General features: G+C 37.5%; 1 protein-coding gene and 1 long non-coding RNA gene across 5 annotated transcripts; both read left to right on the top strand.

Moving 5' to 3' along the window:
* Positions 1-8,551: 8,551 nt before the first annotated feature.
* On the top strand, positions 8,552-10,000 carry LOC122282555. 2 transcript variants are annotated; one of them, XR_006230405.1, is made up of 3 exons: positions 8,552-8,995; positions 9,081-9,321; positions 9,445-10,000. It is a non-coding gene; the product is annotated as an uncharacterized LOC122282555 (long non-coding RNA). The 2 variants fall into 2 exon arrangements; XR_006230406.1 differs by having other exon boundaries at positions 9,081-9,370.
* Positions 10,001-13,412: 3,412 nt separating this feature from the next.
* On the top strand, positions 13,413-16,836 carry LOC122280535 (MDIS1-interacting receptor like kinase 2-like). 3 transcript variants are annotated; one of them, XM_043091481.1, is made up of 3 exons: positions 13,413-13,727; positions 14,538-16,244; positions 16,329-16,836. In XM_043091481.1, the coding sequence occupies exons 1-3, from the start codon at positions 13,436-13,438 to the stop codon at positions 16,634-16,636; spliced, it is 2,307 nt and encodes a 768-aa protein (XP_042947415.1). In that variant the 5' UTR covers positions 13,413-13,435; the 3' UTR covers positions 16,637-16,836. The 3 variants fall into 3 exon arrangements, with proteins under 3 accessions (XP_042947415.1, XP_042947413.1, XP_042947414.1); XM_043091479.1 differs by having other exon boundaries at positions 13,413-16,244; XM_043091480.1 differs by having other exon boundaries at positions 13,413-16,244; positions 16,375-16,605.
* Positions 16,837-18,918: the final 2,082 nt, after the last annotated feature.

Below are 18,918 nucleotides of genomic sequence, written 5' to 3'. Positions count from 1 at the left end.
CTGAGTCATGCCACCCCTTTTGGTTCTACTTCTAGAGTTGAAGTCTTCAACCCGTCACCCATGATGCCCCCACGCCCAAGACACCATGGCGCGCCGATGCCCGTCACCCACGGACCAGATTTGTAAATGCAAGTCCCAGATTTGTTTATTTGTTTAGTAGTTCTTTTGATTTATTTTTTTGTGCATGATTTTCTTTCTTCCTTGTTCTTGGTCCTTGGAAATGCAAAGATTTATTTCTTCTTGTTCAAATATATTGTCATTTGTATCTGGTTTACTGATTTACTCCACGATACCATCTTCCTACTAGATGTGTTCAAACTTGCAAATAAAAATGGATAATAATGCATCAAGGATTTGAATGCAATATATGAAATTTAGTATATCATTTTTAATGTTGTAATGCTCTTTGATTTAGAGCTATAATTTGAGGTCTGATTTGGTAAAAGCCCCTTCCCAGCCATTATTTGGCTGGTAACCTTTTTGATTGCTAGAGTATTTGTGGAAGTCTGAGAAGTTAGCATATGCAGACTTCTGAGAATTGACTAAAGTCTGAGAAGTTAGTCATACATATGCCATAAGTATTCTCGTATCCTTCTTTTATTTTTTTATTTTTTAAAATAATAGGTTCAAATATTTTATAAATTTAAAAACCTTTTGTTAACTTTAAAAAGTTTCAAATCATGTGTCTTTGAACTGAGATGATCTCAGAAAGTATTTTCTTGAGCCTGTTGGCCAAAGCTTTTGCAATAGTTTTGTAGAAAACATTGCAGAGGCTTATAAAATCAGTGACCTGAGAGGGGTTATGCATCTTAAGGATGAGGGTTATGAGGGTCTCATTGAGTTGTTTATCCTAGTGTTCCCCATTAAGGATTGCTAGAGCAGCTTCATAGACTATTTGGCCAACTAAGCTCCAGTACTTCTGAAAAAACAGTGCTGGAAAACCATCAGGTCCAGGTAATCTTATAGGGTTCATACTTAGCATAGCTTCCTTTACCTCCTCAGCAGTGAAGGCTCAAGATAGGTGGGCATTTTTGTCATCTGTTACCACTTTGTTAATTAGGGCCAGACACTCTTCAATTTTGGTTGGACAAGATGTGGTAAATAGATCCTTGAAAAAGACCTAGAAGGCCTAGCTAATTGTTCAAGGATCCTTTGTCTCTTGGCCAGAGCTAGATAGAATCCTTGTTATGGTGTTGGTCTTTCGTCTTTGATTTGCACGCTGGTAGAAAAAGGCTGTGTTCCTATCCCCATCCCTTAACCAAGCCTGTTTAGCCCTTTGTTGCCATTTTGAATTCTAATCATTCATCATTGAATTGATCTCTTGTTGCAACCCTCTTATCTCCTCAGGTAGGGAGCCATCATTCTGTTCTTGTAGATGGTTGAGGAGTTCAATTTTTTCCTTTAGAATCTTGTTTTGGTTTTTGTACTTGGAGCTACTCCAAGCTTTCAACTCCTTTTGATAGATTTTGAGGCCTTTTGATAGGTTCTGATGTTGGGGAATGCTAGATCTTATGGATGAGATCTGAACATTCCTCTTGCTTGGTCCATGCATATTCGAATATGAGGAGCCTCTTCTTGATTTGGGTTGGGGGCATGTGTTTGGTTTGGACAATGAGGGGTCTGTGGTTAGATTGTGTGCTAGATAGGTGGGTTATAGCATAACTAATGGTTAAGCCATGATGAGTTGCCATAGGCCCTATCACCTGTGTAGCCTAAGTCAAATAGGCCACATTCATTTAGTGCATTTATGAAGTTTACCAGTTGTCTGTACGGTCTGAAAGATGCCCCAAACTTCTCCCTATGATGAGTGATCTCATTGAAATCTCCAAGACAGAGCCAAGGGATGTTGGACTCATGCCATGTTAGGTTCTCGCTAGGAATTTTAAAAGAGATGAGATATGCCAATTCATGTAGGTCAGAATGTCTATTTCATTGTTTGAGTTCCATAACAAAGCCAAGCCCACACTTCTCCCTTTTCTAGCTACACAAAAGCAGTTGTCAAACCCCAATTTTATTTTCGTATTTTCCATTTTGTCTCGGTTGCACTTAGTTTCAATGAGCAAAACTAAGTCGGGAAGCTCGTGAACTGTTTGAGGGTTTCCAAGCCCTTGACAATTCCAGCTCAAGCATATAATTGGGGTTGATGTGGCTGCAAGGCAGTCTCCACCAAAGTTTCCTGTTTATTGCTCAAAACAGGTATGAGTTTATTCTTGTTGGTGTTGCTGGATCGAGTCGTCACCATATCTGTAACTGTTCTTTTGGCAGAGGCTACCAGAGGAGAGGATAGGGTGTAGTTAGAGATATCAGAGAGGGTAGAGGCATGTTCTCTGGCTTTCCTTTTCCAATGGTCCTTTTGCCTAGTGTTGGCATGGTTGTGGTTGGTGTTCTCAAGGTCTAAGACAATAGAGCCAAAGGGATGGCCAAGTCTATTTGACTTAGGGGCATCCTGGTTTGATGAAATTCAGACAGCAACATATCATCTTTGACTAGAGTCAAGATCTGAAAGGGGAAGGGGACTTACTAGATTTGTCATGCTCATTAGCTCCTTGGAAAAGTTGTTTTGTGTCTTACTATGATAACCAGCTGGGTGGCATGTCACGGGTTCCTTAGCAACAAAATGATTGTGTTCAGCTAGTTGTATCTAACCTTTTTTGAGGACTCAACATTTTCCATTGAGTGAGGTGACATCCTAGTGTTCAGCTGTTCTACTTGAGACATGAGCCACTGTAACTGTAGGTGATGGTAAGTCGCCACTTCTAGTGCTCCTAGTAGCTTCTTCCTCGAGGCTTAGATCAAATAACCATGAAATTAAATGAATAAGCTATACATGGAAACTACACTCAAATACAAACAACTTTCATGAAGGAGTCATCGATAGAAAATAGTTAAAAAGGGTAAAAAAGCGCCGCGTAAAAAGTTTCAGAAATCTACCCGAGAGAGCGCTTTTGGGTTTCTCTTTAAGAATAGGGTGAAGAAGTGATGAAATGAAGTGAAGTGTGTCTTGCATGACTTCAGACCTTTTGGGGGGCAGATATGGGCTTGAATGACCATGTCACATGAAGTGAAGAATAGTGAGAGGCAAGGACTACTGTTGCTGCCGTGAGGTATGGAGGGTGATGAGGTAGACTATTGGGTGCAACCAAGGGCAGAGGATAGCCTAACATGTGGGGGTGAAAACTTCCTCAAGAAGCTTTGCCAAGGTTGCCAAATTTGTGGGCCTTGGTGGGCCCTAACTAAGTGGGCTTCAACTTAGGGTTTGGGATGATATCAAGCCCAAATCTAATTTTTATTGATCCAATCAAATATATAAGGTTTAAAAGGTTGGATAATGATGTCATAAAAGGATTTTGATGAATTAATAGCATGTGAAAGTGATTTAATCAAGTGATTAAACACAATACTAGAAATCGGATCAAAAAAGGTTTGGAGGCCAACTTTAGGGTTTCACTTTCAACCATGCTTTTGGGGTTTCACTAGGATTGAAACCCTCTTTGGTCTGGCATAAATTGGTTGATCAGGTGAAAAATAGGGTTTTGCTTAGGTGGCATGATATCACACCATGATTTCTTTCACAAATGCATCTAATGGTTCCTCATGTTACCAAGTGTCAAATACTATTCACTAAGTGTGGCTAAGATCTTTCCAAGTATCCAAATAAAGCTTCTCTAACCTAATTTGAATATTTTATAATGTGATTTTAAAAACACTACATTAGGTACCACTATTGAGGTTACTATTCACTCCGGGAGAGTAAAAAAATAAACTTTCCATTGAAAAAGCCTAAATATTCGTACAAACCTACTATGCAATTTAGTTATTGAAATAGCACCCCAAAGTGCCTAAAAACAAAAAGCGTTTTTGAACAAGTGTATCGTCCGGAAACTGAGAATATGATTATTGTGCCATAAAATCCTAAATAATCATCTGAGTCTAATGGTGCAAACCATATCACATTTTGACACTGTTAACTACCTCAAATAAATAAAATCGCGCTTTTGGCACCATACTGAGTGGTAACACTGACTATGATGACAAACTAAAACCTATGCGATTAGTTGATTCGTAAAACTTACAGGGTTTTTACGAGATTCCTAAAGCGTATAGAAATTTCACCATTGAATTTCTAGTAGGCTATTAGAGGGGGGGTCATGGGGTCTTTTGACCTCCATGCCCATTCCACTGCGAGTCTTTAGACACAACTTTGGTCGTTTAAGGGGGGGTTGCAAGTTCTTTTGACCTCCACGCTCATTCCACCGCGAGTATTTGGACTCGACTTTAGTGGCTTAAGGTGGATCGTGGGGTCTTTTGACCTCCATGCCCATTCCACCGTGAATCTTTGGACTCGACTTTAGTTATTTATGAGGGTCGTGAGATCTTTTGACGTCCACGCCCATTTTGGTCTCTGCAAGTTTTTAGACTCGTCATTGATGTTTGGGGGGTCGCAGGGTCTTTTGACCTACGCACCACTTGGTCACCACGAGTTCTTGGGCTCGTTGTTCACAGCGAGTCTAGGGACTCGACTATGGTGAGGCTGTTGTTCACCCCGAGTCTGGGGACTCGACTTTTGTGGGGCCATTATTCACAGTGAGTCTAGAGTCTTGACTTTGGCGTTTGAGAATAAAATGAGATGAGATGATATAGAAATTATTTCCAAACATCTCCTAATTCTTTTTAAAATTCTTTGGCAATGATATATATATATATAAAGAATATGTGTCGATCATCGCATTCGATAGTAAACATAGAATTATTTTTTGGTACAATCGTGTTTTAAAATGCAAATATTTTTATAAAAGAATGAAGATTTTTTATAAATTATTTGCAATAGGTAGGCATATGGCACCTACTCTAAAATTGTTAGATATAAGTAGATTGCAGTTAGAAGTCAGTTTGTTTCAATTTCTTGCTTGTCCAATTGTTTTTTTTTTTTTTTTAAGCTAGAACCTATAATGTGAATGTGCATTATATTACTTTTTTTATTTATTTTGTTTAAGTGGAATTTTTTATTATTTTGTAAAATACTTTTTCCGGTGTACAAAACTCACCGAAAATAAGTTTCTGCTCATTAGAAATATTTTTTTGCCATGCAAGACCATTTCTATCGTGTAATTCTCACCTTCTATTTGCCATACAACAATTTTCTTTTTCTAATCAAGCAGCTTCATTAATAATAGAAAATTAGGTTCAAGGAGGTTTAAAGAGAAAGGAAGAGAAGGAAATAAAATTAGGGGGGTATGCTACCAAAGACAAGATTGGTGGCTGCCCATTGTGTAACAGAGTACGCACATCGATTCTGAGATTGATTAATCTTTGTTAGGGTCTAATTCAAGTTGTTTCGGAACTGCTTTTGAATTTCTTCAATGATTGGAGATATTCTCCATAAAGAAGAGAAGTCTAGATCTTGTATGGCTTGGTTTACCTGTGGGTCATCCCCTTCAAAAATGATTTTTCTATGATGAAGTGCTTATTCCATTTGGGTAGCTAGTAGTGCTGCCAAAGCTTTTGCTGTCAATGGGTTTGACGATGGGATTTGCTCTGTTCTGATGTTTATGATGTCTCCATTGTGATTTCTGCATAATGCCGAGATAACAGAAAAGGCATTTCTAATTGCGGCGTCAAAAGTGAATCTTAGAAAGAGCGGAGGTGGAGCTTCCCATTGTTTCTCACTAGTCCTTTGTTTCCTTTCCCAAGCATTTATATAGTTATGATAAACTTGCTTAAGATGAGTTTTTACCCTGTTCAGATCAAAGGAAGCATGGTTGTGAATGATGTCATTTCTCAAGTGCCAGATGTAATCCATGTTGACTACCGCATAAAGCTAGAATTGGTGTTTCTCCAGTTCTTGCAGCCCAACTCCTTATTTGGATGTATGATCATTTTTATCCAGTCTGATATAGAATTAATCGAGAGATTTTCAAAGTGCAGTGGCCATGGGCCTTGACTCCAGAGTATAGGAGTGACTGGACATCATGTGAAGAGATGCTCAAGAGTCTCTTCTGTTTGGTTACACAGCAAAAATTCATTTTGAGGCAGAGAAGGAATTACTTCTTTCAGTCTTCCTTTGGTGGGGAGGATGTTTCAAATAATTTTCGATAATAGCAACTTATGACGCTCATGGATTTTCATATTCCATAAAGGCTTGAATAGATCCCTAATATGACCAGGAACAAAAGCTGTTTGCAAAGGGGAGATGATCTTTGAGAGCATAGCTTTGAATCAGTTTGAAAGTATTTTGGTTATGATTTTGTAGAAAACATTTGTGCAGCTAATTGGCTGGTATTGGGTTGGAGAGTTTGGGCTATGTTGGTGTGGTTCAATTGTTTCAACAATTTGCCACTCTTGAAGAAATTCTGCACCGCTTCAATCACTTCATTTTTTATTATGCTCTAAAAGTGTCTATAGAAAAGAGCTGTCATTCCATCTGGGCCTGGAGCCTTATGATTCAGAATTTGTTTTAATGCTCTGAGTATTTATGCTTCGCTTGGAATCACTAGAAGTCTCTCATTTTCATGATCTGAAATTTGCTTCTCAAAGAGGTTATCGAGTTGATTTAGGATATGCAGGTTGGTTGAAGTGTATATTGCTTTGAAATGATCAATGAAAATATTTTCAATAGCAAAGGGGTCCATAGACCAAATACCTGGGCCCAATTTAATGGATTCGATGGCGTTTCTCCAACGTCTTATTGTTGTTGAGAGATGGAAGAATTTGGTGTTCAGATCTGTTGAGGTGAGCCACGATATCCTTGATTTTTGTCGCCATAGCATTTCTTCATACTCCCTTTGCTTGTTGAGATTGGATTGTAATTCCTTTTCTCTGTCTTGATCAAAGTTGTCTGTGGAGTTGCTTTGTGTTCACAATAATTCTTGCTCCAAATGTTGAATGATTTCTTGGATCTGGCCAAAGTGATTTTTGTTCCAAAGCTTTAGTGAGTCTTTTGTCGATTTGATTTTCCTACAAAGGATATATGCTGGGTTGCCTTGGAAATTTTTACTCCAAGCTTCACTTATGATATTGTAGCTTAGTGGCTCGTGAATCCAGAATTCTTCAAATTTGAAGGACGTTGGCTTGCATTGGCATTCTGTAGTTTGCAGCAGAAGAGGATGGTGATCCGAAGCAAATGAAGCAAGATGATTTAATGAAGCATCTGGGAAAAGTAGTCTCCATTGTTGATTGATTATTGCTCTATCTATTCTTTCTCTGATTAGTGCCCTTCCATGTCTGTTGTTTGTCCAGGTGAATTTTGGACCAGAGAAGCCTATGTCAATAAGACCATTGCTGTTTAAAAATGATCTCAATCTTTGGGTGTGATTGTTTAAAACTGGCCAGCCACCATATTTTTCCGATTGGTCAAGTAGATCATTGAAGTCACCCATACATAGCAATGCCCCCAGGTAGGCGTTTTGAATTGAATCCAGGTGAGTCCAAAAATTTTCTTTGTTGTTCCTTTGGGCCGGAGCATACACATAAGTGTTTAACCATGGATGGTGAGTAGGATCAGAGTACACTAAAATAGAGATAACATTCATATATATATGAACCGGTTCCATTCTACACCCGGTCACCACATTAAAAGTAGAGCCCCTTTTTTACAATTAGCTAGGGAGCTTACGAAATTTTGGAAACCTAGACTATGTACAATAGAAGTGGTTCAATTTTTTGAGACCAGGGTTTCTGACAAAAAGATTACATCAGGATTATATTTCCTAATGTAAGCCCTTATATTTCTAATTGCCTTGGGTTTGGCGAGGCCCATGCAATTCCGAACTAAAGACCTCGTATCTCTGGGTGAGGCTTTTCAAAGCTAGCTTCTTTCGTTTCTTTGGATTGACTCGAGGATGGGGATGACTTGCCGTATGGAATGTCTTTGATTTTCCCTTTTAGCTTCCTCGGTTTTCTTACTGACCTAGATTGCATTTCCACTAGAGTTTGGGCCAAGGTTGACACATCTGATTGAATGAAAATTTCTTCCTTGGCGTTTCTAGACTGCACTATTTCTATTATTACAACTTTGCAAATTTTTTTCTTTAGTGACTCTACTATGTCAAGCACTTGTGGTTCGGCTGGCCTTTTTGTTGGAAGGGAAACGATCTCCTCCATTGGACTAGAGGACTGTGAGTTCTTCATGGGTCATTTTTCCCAGTTGATGGGAGGTTCATTTGAGGCTGGTTGGGTTGGTTCCATCTTAGAGTGTGGTGGGGAATTTTCTTGGGGGGATTGTTGCAGTTGACTGAGTATGGGCATTGGGTAAGATGTGGTAATGGGTAGGGGACGGGTGCTGAGTTCCATTGTAGTTGGATTATATGCTAATGAAGGAGATGAAGGGGCTGCATGGGTGTGCATGGTCAGGTTATTTGCTGATGAAGAGGACAAAGGGCTACGGCGTGCTTGGCTCGTTTGATTTGTAACGAGGGGTATTGGGCTGGCTTATTTAAGCTAAGGAAGGATGGGTTGGGTTTTGTGGTTAGTATATTTTTTTTCTGGGCCCATGAGGTTTAGGTTAGAGGGAGGGGGAGTTTGGATTTGAGTTACCTGATTAATTAAATTAGAGTTATGAGAACTCTGACCTTGAAGTGCTGAACGAGTTGGAAGATTTAACTTGGTTTGGTTGGCTCTAAAGTCTCTCATTGCATTGTAAACTTGTCTCCACTGAGATTTCCACAGGGAGTTTCGTCTGGATGAAAGGATTTCTGTGGATGGGATTGTTCGAGCAACTAGTTCATCCATTGGGGTCATTTCCATGCTGAACCTTTCTGAATTTGATGATGAGTTGAAGTTAAGGCCCTCTGTTGTGTTCGGCGTGTTGAAGCTGGTTCTGCTGTCCACAGTGAAGAAATTTATTGTGGTTGGTCCTTGAGTTAATGCCCAAGTTTCACTGTAGCTGGCTCGATTGAGCGACCAATTCAGAATGAGTTGTTGGATGAATCGCCGATCTCTAAGTGAGTCTCCATTGATGGGAAAAGTTGTTGCAGCGCTGGAGGGGAGGTTTGCACAGGTATGGTGTTTTCGATCTGATCAAGTTTATAAGCATTTCTTGTGATGATTTGAAAATCCAAACTTTGTGGTTTTTTCATTGGCAGGGTGAGGAAGGTTCGATTTTCTGGTACGGTGGTTTGGGTTGCTTTCGGGTTTTGTGTTTGGGTTTGGATCTGAGATTGAGGTATCGGGATGGAGGAGTCATAGTTTTGCTCACTCTGTGTTTGATGGAATGTTTGTTGAGTGTTGGAGTATTCGGCTCTCAACCAGGGTCCAAACAAAGGTCTCGTGGGGCTGGTTTCTTGAAAGTTGCAGAAAATCTAAGAGTGACCTAGCCTTCCACATGTAAAGCAAAAATCAGAGAGTCTTTTATACTTTAAAGTGATCCAAGTTGGTATATTTCCTTCCCTAGGGAGTAGGAGCCCTTGTTTCAATGGGTTGGTGACATCAATTTCTACTTTTATGCAGATAAACTTCCTCCATGCTACCCTGAAAATGGGGTCTTCCTCCACCAAAATCAGATTGCCTAAAGCTTTCCCTATCTTAGTTGCATTTTCTACAGTCATATAGTCGACTGGAAGCTCATGAATTTGCACTTTGAAAGCGAAATGTGTCAAGCTTATTTCTGCTAGTGTGAGACTCGGTGGCCAAGGTTTCAAAATAAGTAAATTGCCCTTGAAGTTCCATGGTCCTTGGTTGTAAACCGGTTCTTGTCATGAGGAGATTGGAAAGTAAATAAGAACATGTTTGCTTCCAGTTCTTCAATGAGGAATTATTGTATGAATGACCAGGCTGCTCTAATGCTAGATTGAAATGCTGATTTATTTAAAGGTCTGTCTGCTACTAGCCTTCCCACGAGAATGTTTTATGAGATGATGTTTTCTTTTTCCGGTGCAGGTGACAGCTTCAATTCTTGCCATTTCCATTCTGGGAGCTACTCGAAGTTTGGTGCAGCACTTTATGCAAAAGAGGTGGTGATTTGTAGGGGTGAAAACCGACCTCATCGGCGCGGTTTTTGGGTAAAACCGACCATAACCGGTTGATGGGGAGGAGGAAAACCGTCTGTATCTACTCCGGCGGTTCACGGTCGGTTCTCGGTTCCTCTAGTGGCCCTGGTGCTCGGAGAGAGTAGAGAGAGAGAGAGAGTTACAGAGGAGAGAGAGAGAGAGGCTGTGAAACCTAGGTGAACCGGGGAAGAAGAAGAAGAAGAAGGAAGAAGGAGATCAAAACGACGCCGTTTGGTTTTAAATCCAACGGCGTCGTTCTACTTATTTTTTTTTTTCATTTATCATAGATAAAACGACGTCGTTTGCTTTAATACAAATGGCGTCGTTTACATGTGTTTTAATCACAATTGATAGCATCAAACGACGTCGTTCCACTTAAGTTTAAGTGGAACAACGTCGTTTTATGTAGGTATAAATTAAAAAATATATATGTATATGTTGTCGGCCGGGTCAGCGGTTTGAGCTGGCCTCAAACAGCGACCGAACTGACGAACGTCGGTTTTGTTCATTTTCTTCCGCCTGCCGACCGGTTCCCTAGTGGTTCTGGCCGGTTCCTGACTCCGGCGGCTGGTCCGTGTCGGTCACGACCGGTTTGTCGGTTTCTTGTACACCCCTAGTGATTTGTTCTGGACGGAGGACAGTGAGAACACTCGGTTTATCAACAGAGAGGTGAACCTTAGCTACACGAACAAGGAGATGCTACAGAGACCTGGAGAACACTACAGAGAGTGTGGACAGGAGGTCAGCCTCTGACAACCTTGAATAATAATTTAGTTTTTGCCATGCAACAATTAAACTGACTTAGAATTTTGTAAGATGAGATGAGAATTTTGTAAGATGAGATGAGAATTTTGTAAATAATAGTAAGATAGTTTGAGTTGGGTATTTTTTAGATTTTAGAAAATGAGAGAGAAAAACTTAAATAAAAAATATTATGAAGTTCAAATATTATAAAAATATAGTTTTATAATATTATTCTTCTTTGGAGATTTGAAAAAATTGGAATTGTTTTTCATTTTTTATTCAAAAGTTTGAGAAATTTGTAATGAATAATTTAAAAATTTTGTGTGTGAACTATATTTGAGAATAAGATAAAATCAGATAAAATCAGATTAGATGAAAATTTTATGTCTCATCCTATGCCCCAAACCTACCCTTATTGTCTTTTTTTCACTAAAATCTGGGACTTTTTCTGGTAAATATATCATAAATTCGCCACAAAAACTCTTCGAAAATTCTATGTGCAATCCGCAAACCTAATTGCAAGCTTACGGTGGAATACCTCTGAACAAGTAGTGTAGTGATTACTGTAGCAGATAATTCACTAATGACGATCCTTCCTTGCCCGCTGTGATCAAGTAGTTATCCCATTGGAATTGAGAAACAATTCCAACTTATTGTATCTCATCTCATCTAATCGTTAAACTTTAATAAATTTACACATAAAATTCAATAAACAATTAAACTTTTTCAAATTTCAAAATAAAAATAATTTTAACAAATAATATTCGACCAATATTATTTTTAATTTTCAACTTTTATCTCAACTCATTGTCCAAACAAATTATATAGTTAGATTAGCATAGTTATAAGCTAAATGGAAAATTATCAGGTACGTAGTCTTAAAATATGAACAATAAGATATTCTCGTACTATCTAATAATGTCGTATTATCAAAATTACTTATATAAACATTATTTTTAAATGACATTACATAATATTATAAAATTTGAATAATATATTTTAAAAATACTTAATAATTGCTTTATCATAATATTCACTAATGTATAAATCGAAGAGCAGACTGTCCAGTTGGGTTATTAGCCTATGGCTAGCCACATGAACCGTGTGAACCACGTAATAATAATCACAAATGGACCAAGACCCGAAAAGACCCCCAAAAGGCACAGCCAAAAAAATCTTATTTGGTATGAACGCACCGGCCGCAACGTAGAAAAATAAGGCAGTACTATGCCTCCCTTGACTTCAACTAATATCTTTCCTTCCCCCCCAAGCAAAAGGCAAGAGTAGTTGTCCATTAAAAACCGCACCTCGGCGCCAACCAATCGAATTTGAGCTACCAGAAAAGACTTTGCTGCTTACCATTTGGGACTATATACCTAAATTCAATTGCTACATTTTCTTTGTAATTAGCATCATATATAAATTCGATATTTTAACGTCAAGTATATTATTTATGTTAAAAATTCTACACTCTCAACTAGTCATATATATATATATATATATGCTGCCTGAGTGAATATATATTAATTGCAGCGCAGTATCTCATGATGAAGCATATGATCAGCCAAAATACATGAGAGGTTTGTTATTAATTTTGTGTCGATAATAATCACAAATAGATATAACGGGCATCTACTATCCAGATAATTAAGAATTGAGGGGTCCTTGAATCAATTTTAATGGAGTAATTATTAAAATAAAGTAATATTGTAGTATGCATAGAAATTGGTTCCTATATAAATAAATTGATATGATATATTAGATTTACTTTATAATAAAAGTAAATTTACAGTATCATATAAGACAAATCATTTTGTGAGTTTATTTTGATGGGTCCCATTTTAGCTAAAGTATTTCTCAATACCAAAACATCATGAAAGTTATTTAGAGCAAAATTGTTATACAACAAAAAAAACAGAGCATCTTTAATTCTATTTATTTGGTCGTCTCTCTTAACTGGGGAAACTTCCTCGATCTCATCTTTTTGTTCGAACCTAAATGAGATCCTATCAATTGTGATTCTAGTGGGAAAACGTATGAACATAATAAAAAGATGAACATATGAACTAATTTGCCGTGGTGGAATCTCTCAAGCTCTCTGCTTAAATATAGTGACTTACATATATATCAAGATCGACCAATGTGAACCACAAATGTCTATATTCCACCGAAAAGACTTTGACAGATTAAAAGAAAGGGAACAAGACTACCTCCTTTTCAACACATGAGCCCCAACTTCTAACTCTCTTGACACGAGATAAAGAATAAGTTCGACCAAAGTTCCTAAAAGCAATAGGTACACATTTTGATTTTCCCAGCCATTGATGTGACTGGAATGTTGAATGTACTGTGGAATCTAGTCGACGAGAATTTCCAACCTTGAATTGCTGAGAAATTGTTGCAAGAAAGTATAATGTACTGGGAAGGATCAGGATGGGATCAATATCCCTAGCCCTTAAAATTATTTTCTAAACTTCATCAGTGCCTAAGATAGGAGAAAGATAAATATATGAAATGAGTCTTACAATACTAATTACCCTTTCAACTTTCTGGATGGTATTAAATTTTCAATAAACATTGTACAATTCACTTCACGTGTTTATATTTCTAAATTAAGACTTTCAAGTTCGAACAAGGAACTTGTGGGCACGTACAAGATTGCTTATAAATAAAGCCCTTAACTATCATACGCTCTACAAGTAAAAACAATGGGATCAATAGGCATTCAGAAAGTATTTTCCCTTCTCATCAACTTTGTCCTATTTGCTCAGTTGGTTCCTAATTCACTGGGAGCTGCTTTTTCTTCAAAAGAAGTTACTGCTCTTCTTACATGGAAAAACAGCCTTCAAAATGAATCCCAATCTCACTTATCTTCATGGACTTCAGTTTCTTCTTCCAATCTAAACCTAAGTAGGAATCCATGCAATAATTGGCTTGGTATTTCATGCAACCTTGCTGGAAGCGTCATCAAACTAGACCTTGGCAACTCTAGCTTACAAGGTACACTTCACGAATTTTCTTTTTTGTCATTTCCAAATCTTGCGTACATTGATCTTTATATGAACGCACTTTTTGGGACAATTCCACCTCAAATTAGCTCCCTGTCAAAGCTCAAACATCTTGATTTGTCCTCTAATAAGTTTTCAGGTAAAATCCCACCAGAAATTGGCAAGCTAACTAATCTTAAGGTCCTCCACCTTGTAGACAATAACCTAAACGGATCCATTCCCGAAGAAATAGGGCGCCTCCACTTTCTAATTGAACTTGCTCTTTACAAAAACCATATAGACGGTTCCATCCCTTCTTCTTTGGGCAATTTGAGCAACTTGGTTAAATTGTTTCTTTATGACAATGAACTTTCTGGTTTCATTCCTCCAGAAATGGGAAACCTCTCCAATTTGGATCAACTTTTCATTAATATGAACCATTTGATAGGTCCAATCCCTCCAACTTTTGGGAACCTGAAAAAGCTAACCATCTTGTCCATGTTTGATAATTCACTTTCGGGTCCCATCCCTTCAGAAATTGGAAACTTGCATTCCCTAAAGAATTTAAGTCTTCTTCAAAATAATCTTTCGGGTTCAATTCCAGCATCATTAGGTGATTTGGTAAATCTTTCCCAACTTCACCTGAATGATAATAGCCTTTCTGGATCTATTCCCACAGAAATAGGAAACTTGATTTCTCTCAAAGATCTACAGTTGGATCAAAACCAGCTACGTGGTTTTCTTCCAACTTCATTTGCTAACTTGAGCAATTTGATAGCTTTATTCCTTCGTGACAACCAACTTACCGGTCATATTCCTCAAGGAATTGGAGATCTCATCAACTTGGATACTCTAGCACTGGACACAAACCAATTTATTGGTAATTTGCCTCAAAACATTTGCCATGCTGGATCACTTCAGTACTTTGCTGCAAGCGACAATCATTTGGATGGCCGAATTCCCAAAAGCTTCAAAAATTGCACAAGCATAGTCAGAGTCCAATTAGGAGGTAACCAACTCATTGGAGATATATCTAAGGATTTTGGTGTCTATCCAAACTTGGAGTTCATAGATCTAAGGGATAATCAATTTTATGGAAAGATCTCAAGTAATTGGGGACAATGTGCACAGCTACAAACCCTACGAATGGGTAACAACAATATTACTAGTAGCATACCACACGAGATTGGAAATTGGAGTACTCAGCTAGGTGAACTTGATCTCTCTTCAAATCATATAGTTGGGATGATTCCAAAAGAATTCAAAAGCTTGATTTCTCTAATGCGATTGAAGATGAATGGCAATCAACTCTCTGGTGCTATACCTTCTGAATTTGGGTCATTAACAAATCTTGAATATCTTGACTTATCCTCAAACAAGCTGAGTAAGTCAATTCCAAGTAATTTTGGGGACTTCATGAAATTGATCGACTTGAATTTAAGCCACAACAATTTTAACGGAGGGATTCCGGCCCAGCTCCTAAACTCATCTCATATCTCCAAATTAGATATAAGTTATAACTCTTTAAATGGAGAGATACCAATGGAAATTAACAAATTGGAGAGCTTAGTGATCTTAAATCTCTCCCACAATTATCTCTCTGGTTTCATTCCGAAAGCAATTGAACAAATGCGTGGCTTGTTGTATGTCGACATATCCTACAATGAGTTGCAGGGTCCCATTCCCAATAGCAATGCATTTCTAAATGCTCCTGTAGAAGCATTACAAGGGAACAAGGGATTGTGCGGTAATGTTACAGGACTACAACCTTGCAATGCTTCTAGCACAAAAAGGGGACACAAAGTCGTGTTTCTTCTCGTTTTCTCGCTTTTAGGAGCAGTTTCTGTTCTACTTTCTTTATTTGGGTTTTTTCTATTTATGAAAAGAAGAAAGACAGATCTAGAATCCAAACAAAGCAAGACCGAGGGCCAAGTACAGTTTCTTTCAATATTACATTTCAATGGAAAAACATTGTATGATGAAATCATAAAAGTGACCAATGGTTTTGATGCTCAATACTGCATTGGGAAAGGAGGACAAGGAACTGTCTATAAAGCAGAGCTAACTTCAGGTGACATCGTAGCTGTGAAGAAATTCAATCTACCACTGCCTGATGTTGGTAAGAACAGATTTCAAAAGGAGTTCTTGAATGAGATAAGGGCGTTGATAGACATACGGCATCGAAACATTGTTAAACTTTATGGTTTTTGTTCCCATGTGCAACATTCCTTTTTGGTTTGTCAGTATCTAGAGAGGGGTAGCTTGTCCCTAATCTTGGGCAACGAAGATGCTGCTAAAGTATTGAGCTGGAGTAAGAGATTGAATATTGTTAAAGGTGTGGCATATGCTTTGTCCTACATGCACCATGACTGCTCCCCTCCAATTATTCATCGTGACATATCAAGTAGCAACATCTTGTTGGATTCTCAATTTGAGGCTCATGTTTCAGACTTTGGCACTGCTAAGTTTTTGGAGCTAGACTCATCCAATTGGGCTTCCCGTGCAGGCACTTATGGATATATTGCACCAGGTAAATTATTTCATTGTCCTATAAAAGAATAGTATGCATATGTGTTGATTTTGTCCATCTTCCCTTCATTTCTTTTCTTTGCAGAGCTTGCTTACACAATGAAGGTAACTGAAAAATGTGATGTGTATAGCTTTGGGATATTGGCAATCGAAGTCATTAAAGGAAAGCATCCAGGTGATTTCATCTCCTCACTATCAACGCCGTTAGCTATGGAGAACATACAGGTGAAAGATGTGTTGGACCAACGGCTTCCATTTCCAACAACTCAAGTTGAAAATGAACTTATAATAGTTATACAGCTTGCCATGAAATGCTTAAATGTCAATCCACAATCAAGGCCGACGATGCACATGATTTCTCAAGTGTTATCGACTGATACTGCAAATTCCTAGAACCATCTAGATGTGCATTGCCAACATGAAAGCTGAGAATTTACTGTTATAGACTATCGAGAAAATAGTTAATGAGAATAAGTGCTAAAATCATGTGTTAGTCTAAGATAATTATTAGAGCATTTTCTTTCCATCTCACGTATTTATGTGTAACTTTAGTTGTCAGTCATATGAGTGTTAACGTATCTTTTTTTTTTTTATAATCTCATGTCCTTCAACTTATTTCCAACTATATGAAAGGGAAAATCACCGCACATGGGAAGGCTACCAAGTAGAGGGGGGAACCTCCCCACTAACACTAATTGAGTTGTTATTATAAATGTATTGTGTTAGCATCATCAATGACAAAATTTAGCCTCATAGAAGAGTTATTATTTAGTACTCTTGAAATACGGACATATGGTACTCACACCCTATCATATATATGTTGTCATGATAGTTAATTTTGATGTTTACTTAAACAACTTCAATTACATAGCATGCTGTGATAGAATAAGAGTACCACGTCATCTGTATTCTTTGAGTACTTAATAATTTTTATTAAACTTTAGGTTCAAACCGAAAGAAATTGCAATTATATCAAATTCACTAGAGCTCCACAAGATCTTTGAAACATAGTCGCTAGTCCTTCATGAGTCGCTAGTCCTTCATGAGATAGACATGCATCTAGCCAACTCCAAGAATTTTTCTAGATGATAGATAAAGTGAAATTCATAATTTAAAAGCCCCTAGACATCTTGCTATACTTTCTAGTTACATGTTGCGGAGTAATTATTTGGTACACTCATTTGGCTTGTAATGTGGCAAATTTTGACTTTTAAGAGGTTTCTTAGACCTAGTTTAACTCTAATTCTAGCCACCCTTCCTATATATGCATCCTTACGTAAGGCTTTTATGTGGGGAACGGTTCCTATATAAGCATGAAGGGTGAGCAATGACTCAAGCGCAACATGACAAAAGATTGGCAAGCAAGGCAGAAGGAAAATAGGGAAATAGACGAACAATGTACAAGTTCGAGCTTGTGCTCGGACTACTTTCCTCGCTGTATCATGAGTCCGAGATATTACTTGGAGGTCATCCTACTTGTTAAAAGCACGAGTCTAAGCAAATACTCGAACATGCTTTTCAATCCATCATTTTCGAAATTGAGCTTGAAACTGTTTTCGAGTTTTCAAAAAATGCAATCTCTTGTAGTGCCTTTAGAATACTAAGAGATTGCATTTTTTAGAATGAAAATATTTTGTCTCCAAAAGTCTGTCTCAAAAAGTTTTTGAAGATGATTTTTTTTTTTTTTTTTGTCCCTAAAAAAATACTTTTAGGGATGAAATGTGGTCGAATCCTTCGAAGCCATTTGAACTGTTTTTTTTTTTGTTGGAAAACGTTTTGTCCCAAAAAATTGTTCAAACTAATGATTATCAGTTAATTATTTGATCGGGTTGGTAATTTAATTCCAACAACACCAATTTGTTTGATCCTGTTCCAATGAAGCAAGTGTTCAAACGCTTTCTTGTTGTTCAAACAATATGATTTATGTTTGAACATACATAATCCGATCAAACGCCCTTGGAAAAACATTCAAATTAAAGTTTTTGTTCAAACATTTAGTCTGAGGAACCTTGTTTGAATGGTTTAATCATCATTCTACTGATGAAAAATTGGTTTGAACATAACAGTATGTGTCCGAATGATCAAACATGCAGAGTGTTTGAATGAACTAGTAATCCATTCGAACTGTATTGAAGATTTTATTTTCATTCAAATAGTTTTTGGTTGCTCGTTTGAGTGGCAGTAGAGAAAGTGTTACAATGATAATAATTAATAATCACTGTTCAAACTGAATATTTTCCATTCAAATGTTAAAGATTGATATTAAATGACAAATTTAAAATAAGAAAATTAGATTTAAAAATTATAATTAAAACATCACAATTGTTCAAATGTTGCAATAAGTCAAAATAGTCATTTGATATAATGCGATAAAATTAGTTCTAAGAGATTGAATATTGTTAAAGGTGTGGCATATGCCTTGTCTTAGATGCACCATGAATGCTCCCCTTCAATTATTCATCGTGGCATATCAAGTAGCAACATATTGTGGATTCTCAATTTGAGGATCGTGTTTCAAACTTTGGGACTTCTAAGCTTTAGGAGCTAAACTCATCCAATTGAACTTCCCCTGGAAGCACTTATGGATATATTGCACAAGCTTATAAGTTATTTCATTGTCCATCTTTCCTTATAAACAAGCTTATAAGCTTGCTTATACAATGCAAGTAACTAAA

The sequence above is a fragment of the Carya illinoinensis genome, chromosome 11, assembly GCF_018687715.1.
Source record: "Carya illinoinensis cultivar Pawnee chromosome 11, C.illinoinensisPawnee_v1, whole genome shotgun sequence".
Taxonomy (NCBI): Eukaryota; Viridiplantae; Streptophyta; class Magnoliopsida; order Fagales; family Juglandaceae; genus Carya; species Carya illinoinensis.
The sequence above is the reverse complement of the archived record's forward strand: the minus strand, read 5'-3'. Positions and strand labels throughout refer to the sequence as shown.

Bases quoted from the DNA above. Each gene is read 5' to 3' on its own strand.
- LOC122280535 (XM_043091479.1), top strand. From the start codon at position 13,436: ATGGGATCAATAGGCATTCAGAAAGTATTTTCCCTTCTCATCAACTTT. The intron at 16,245-16,328 runs GTAAATTATTTC...TTTTCTTTGCAG, and splicing joins TTATGGATATATTGCACCAG to AGCTTGCTTACACAATGAAG.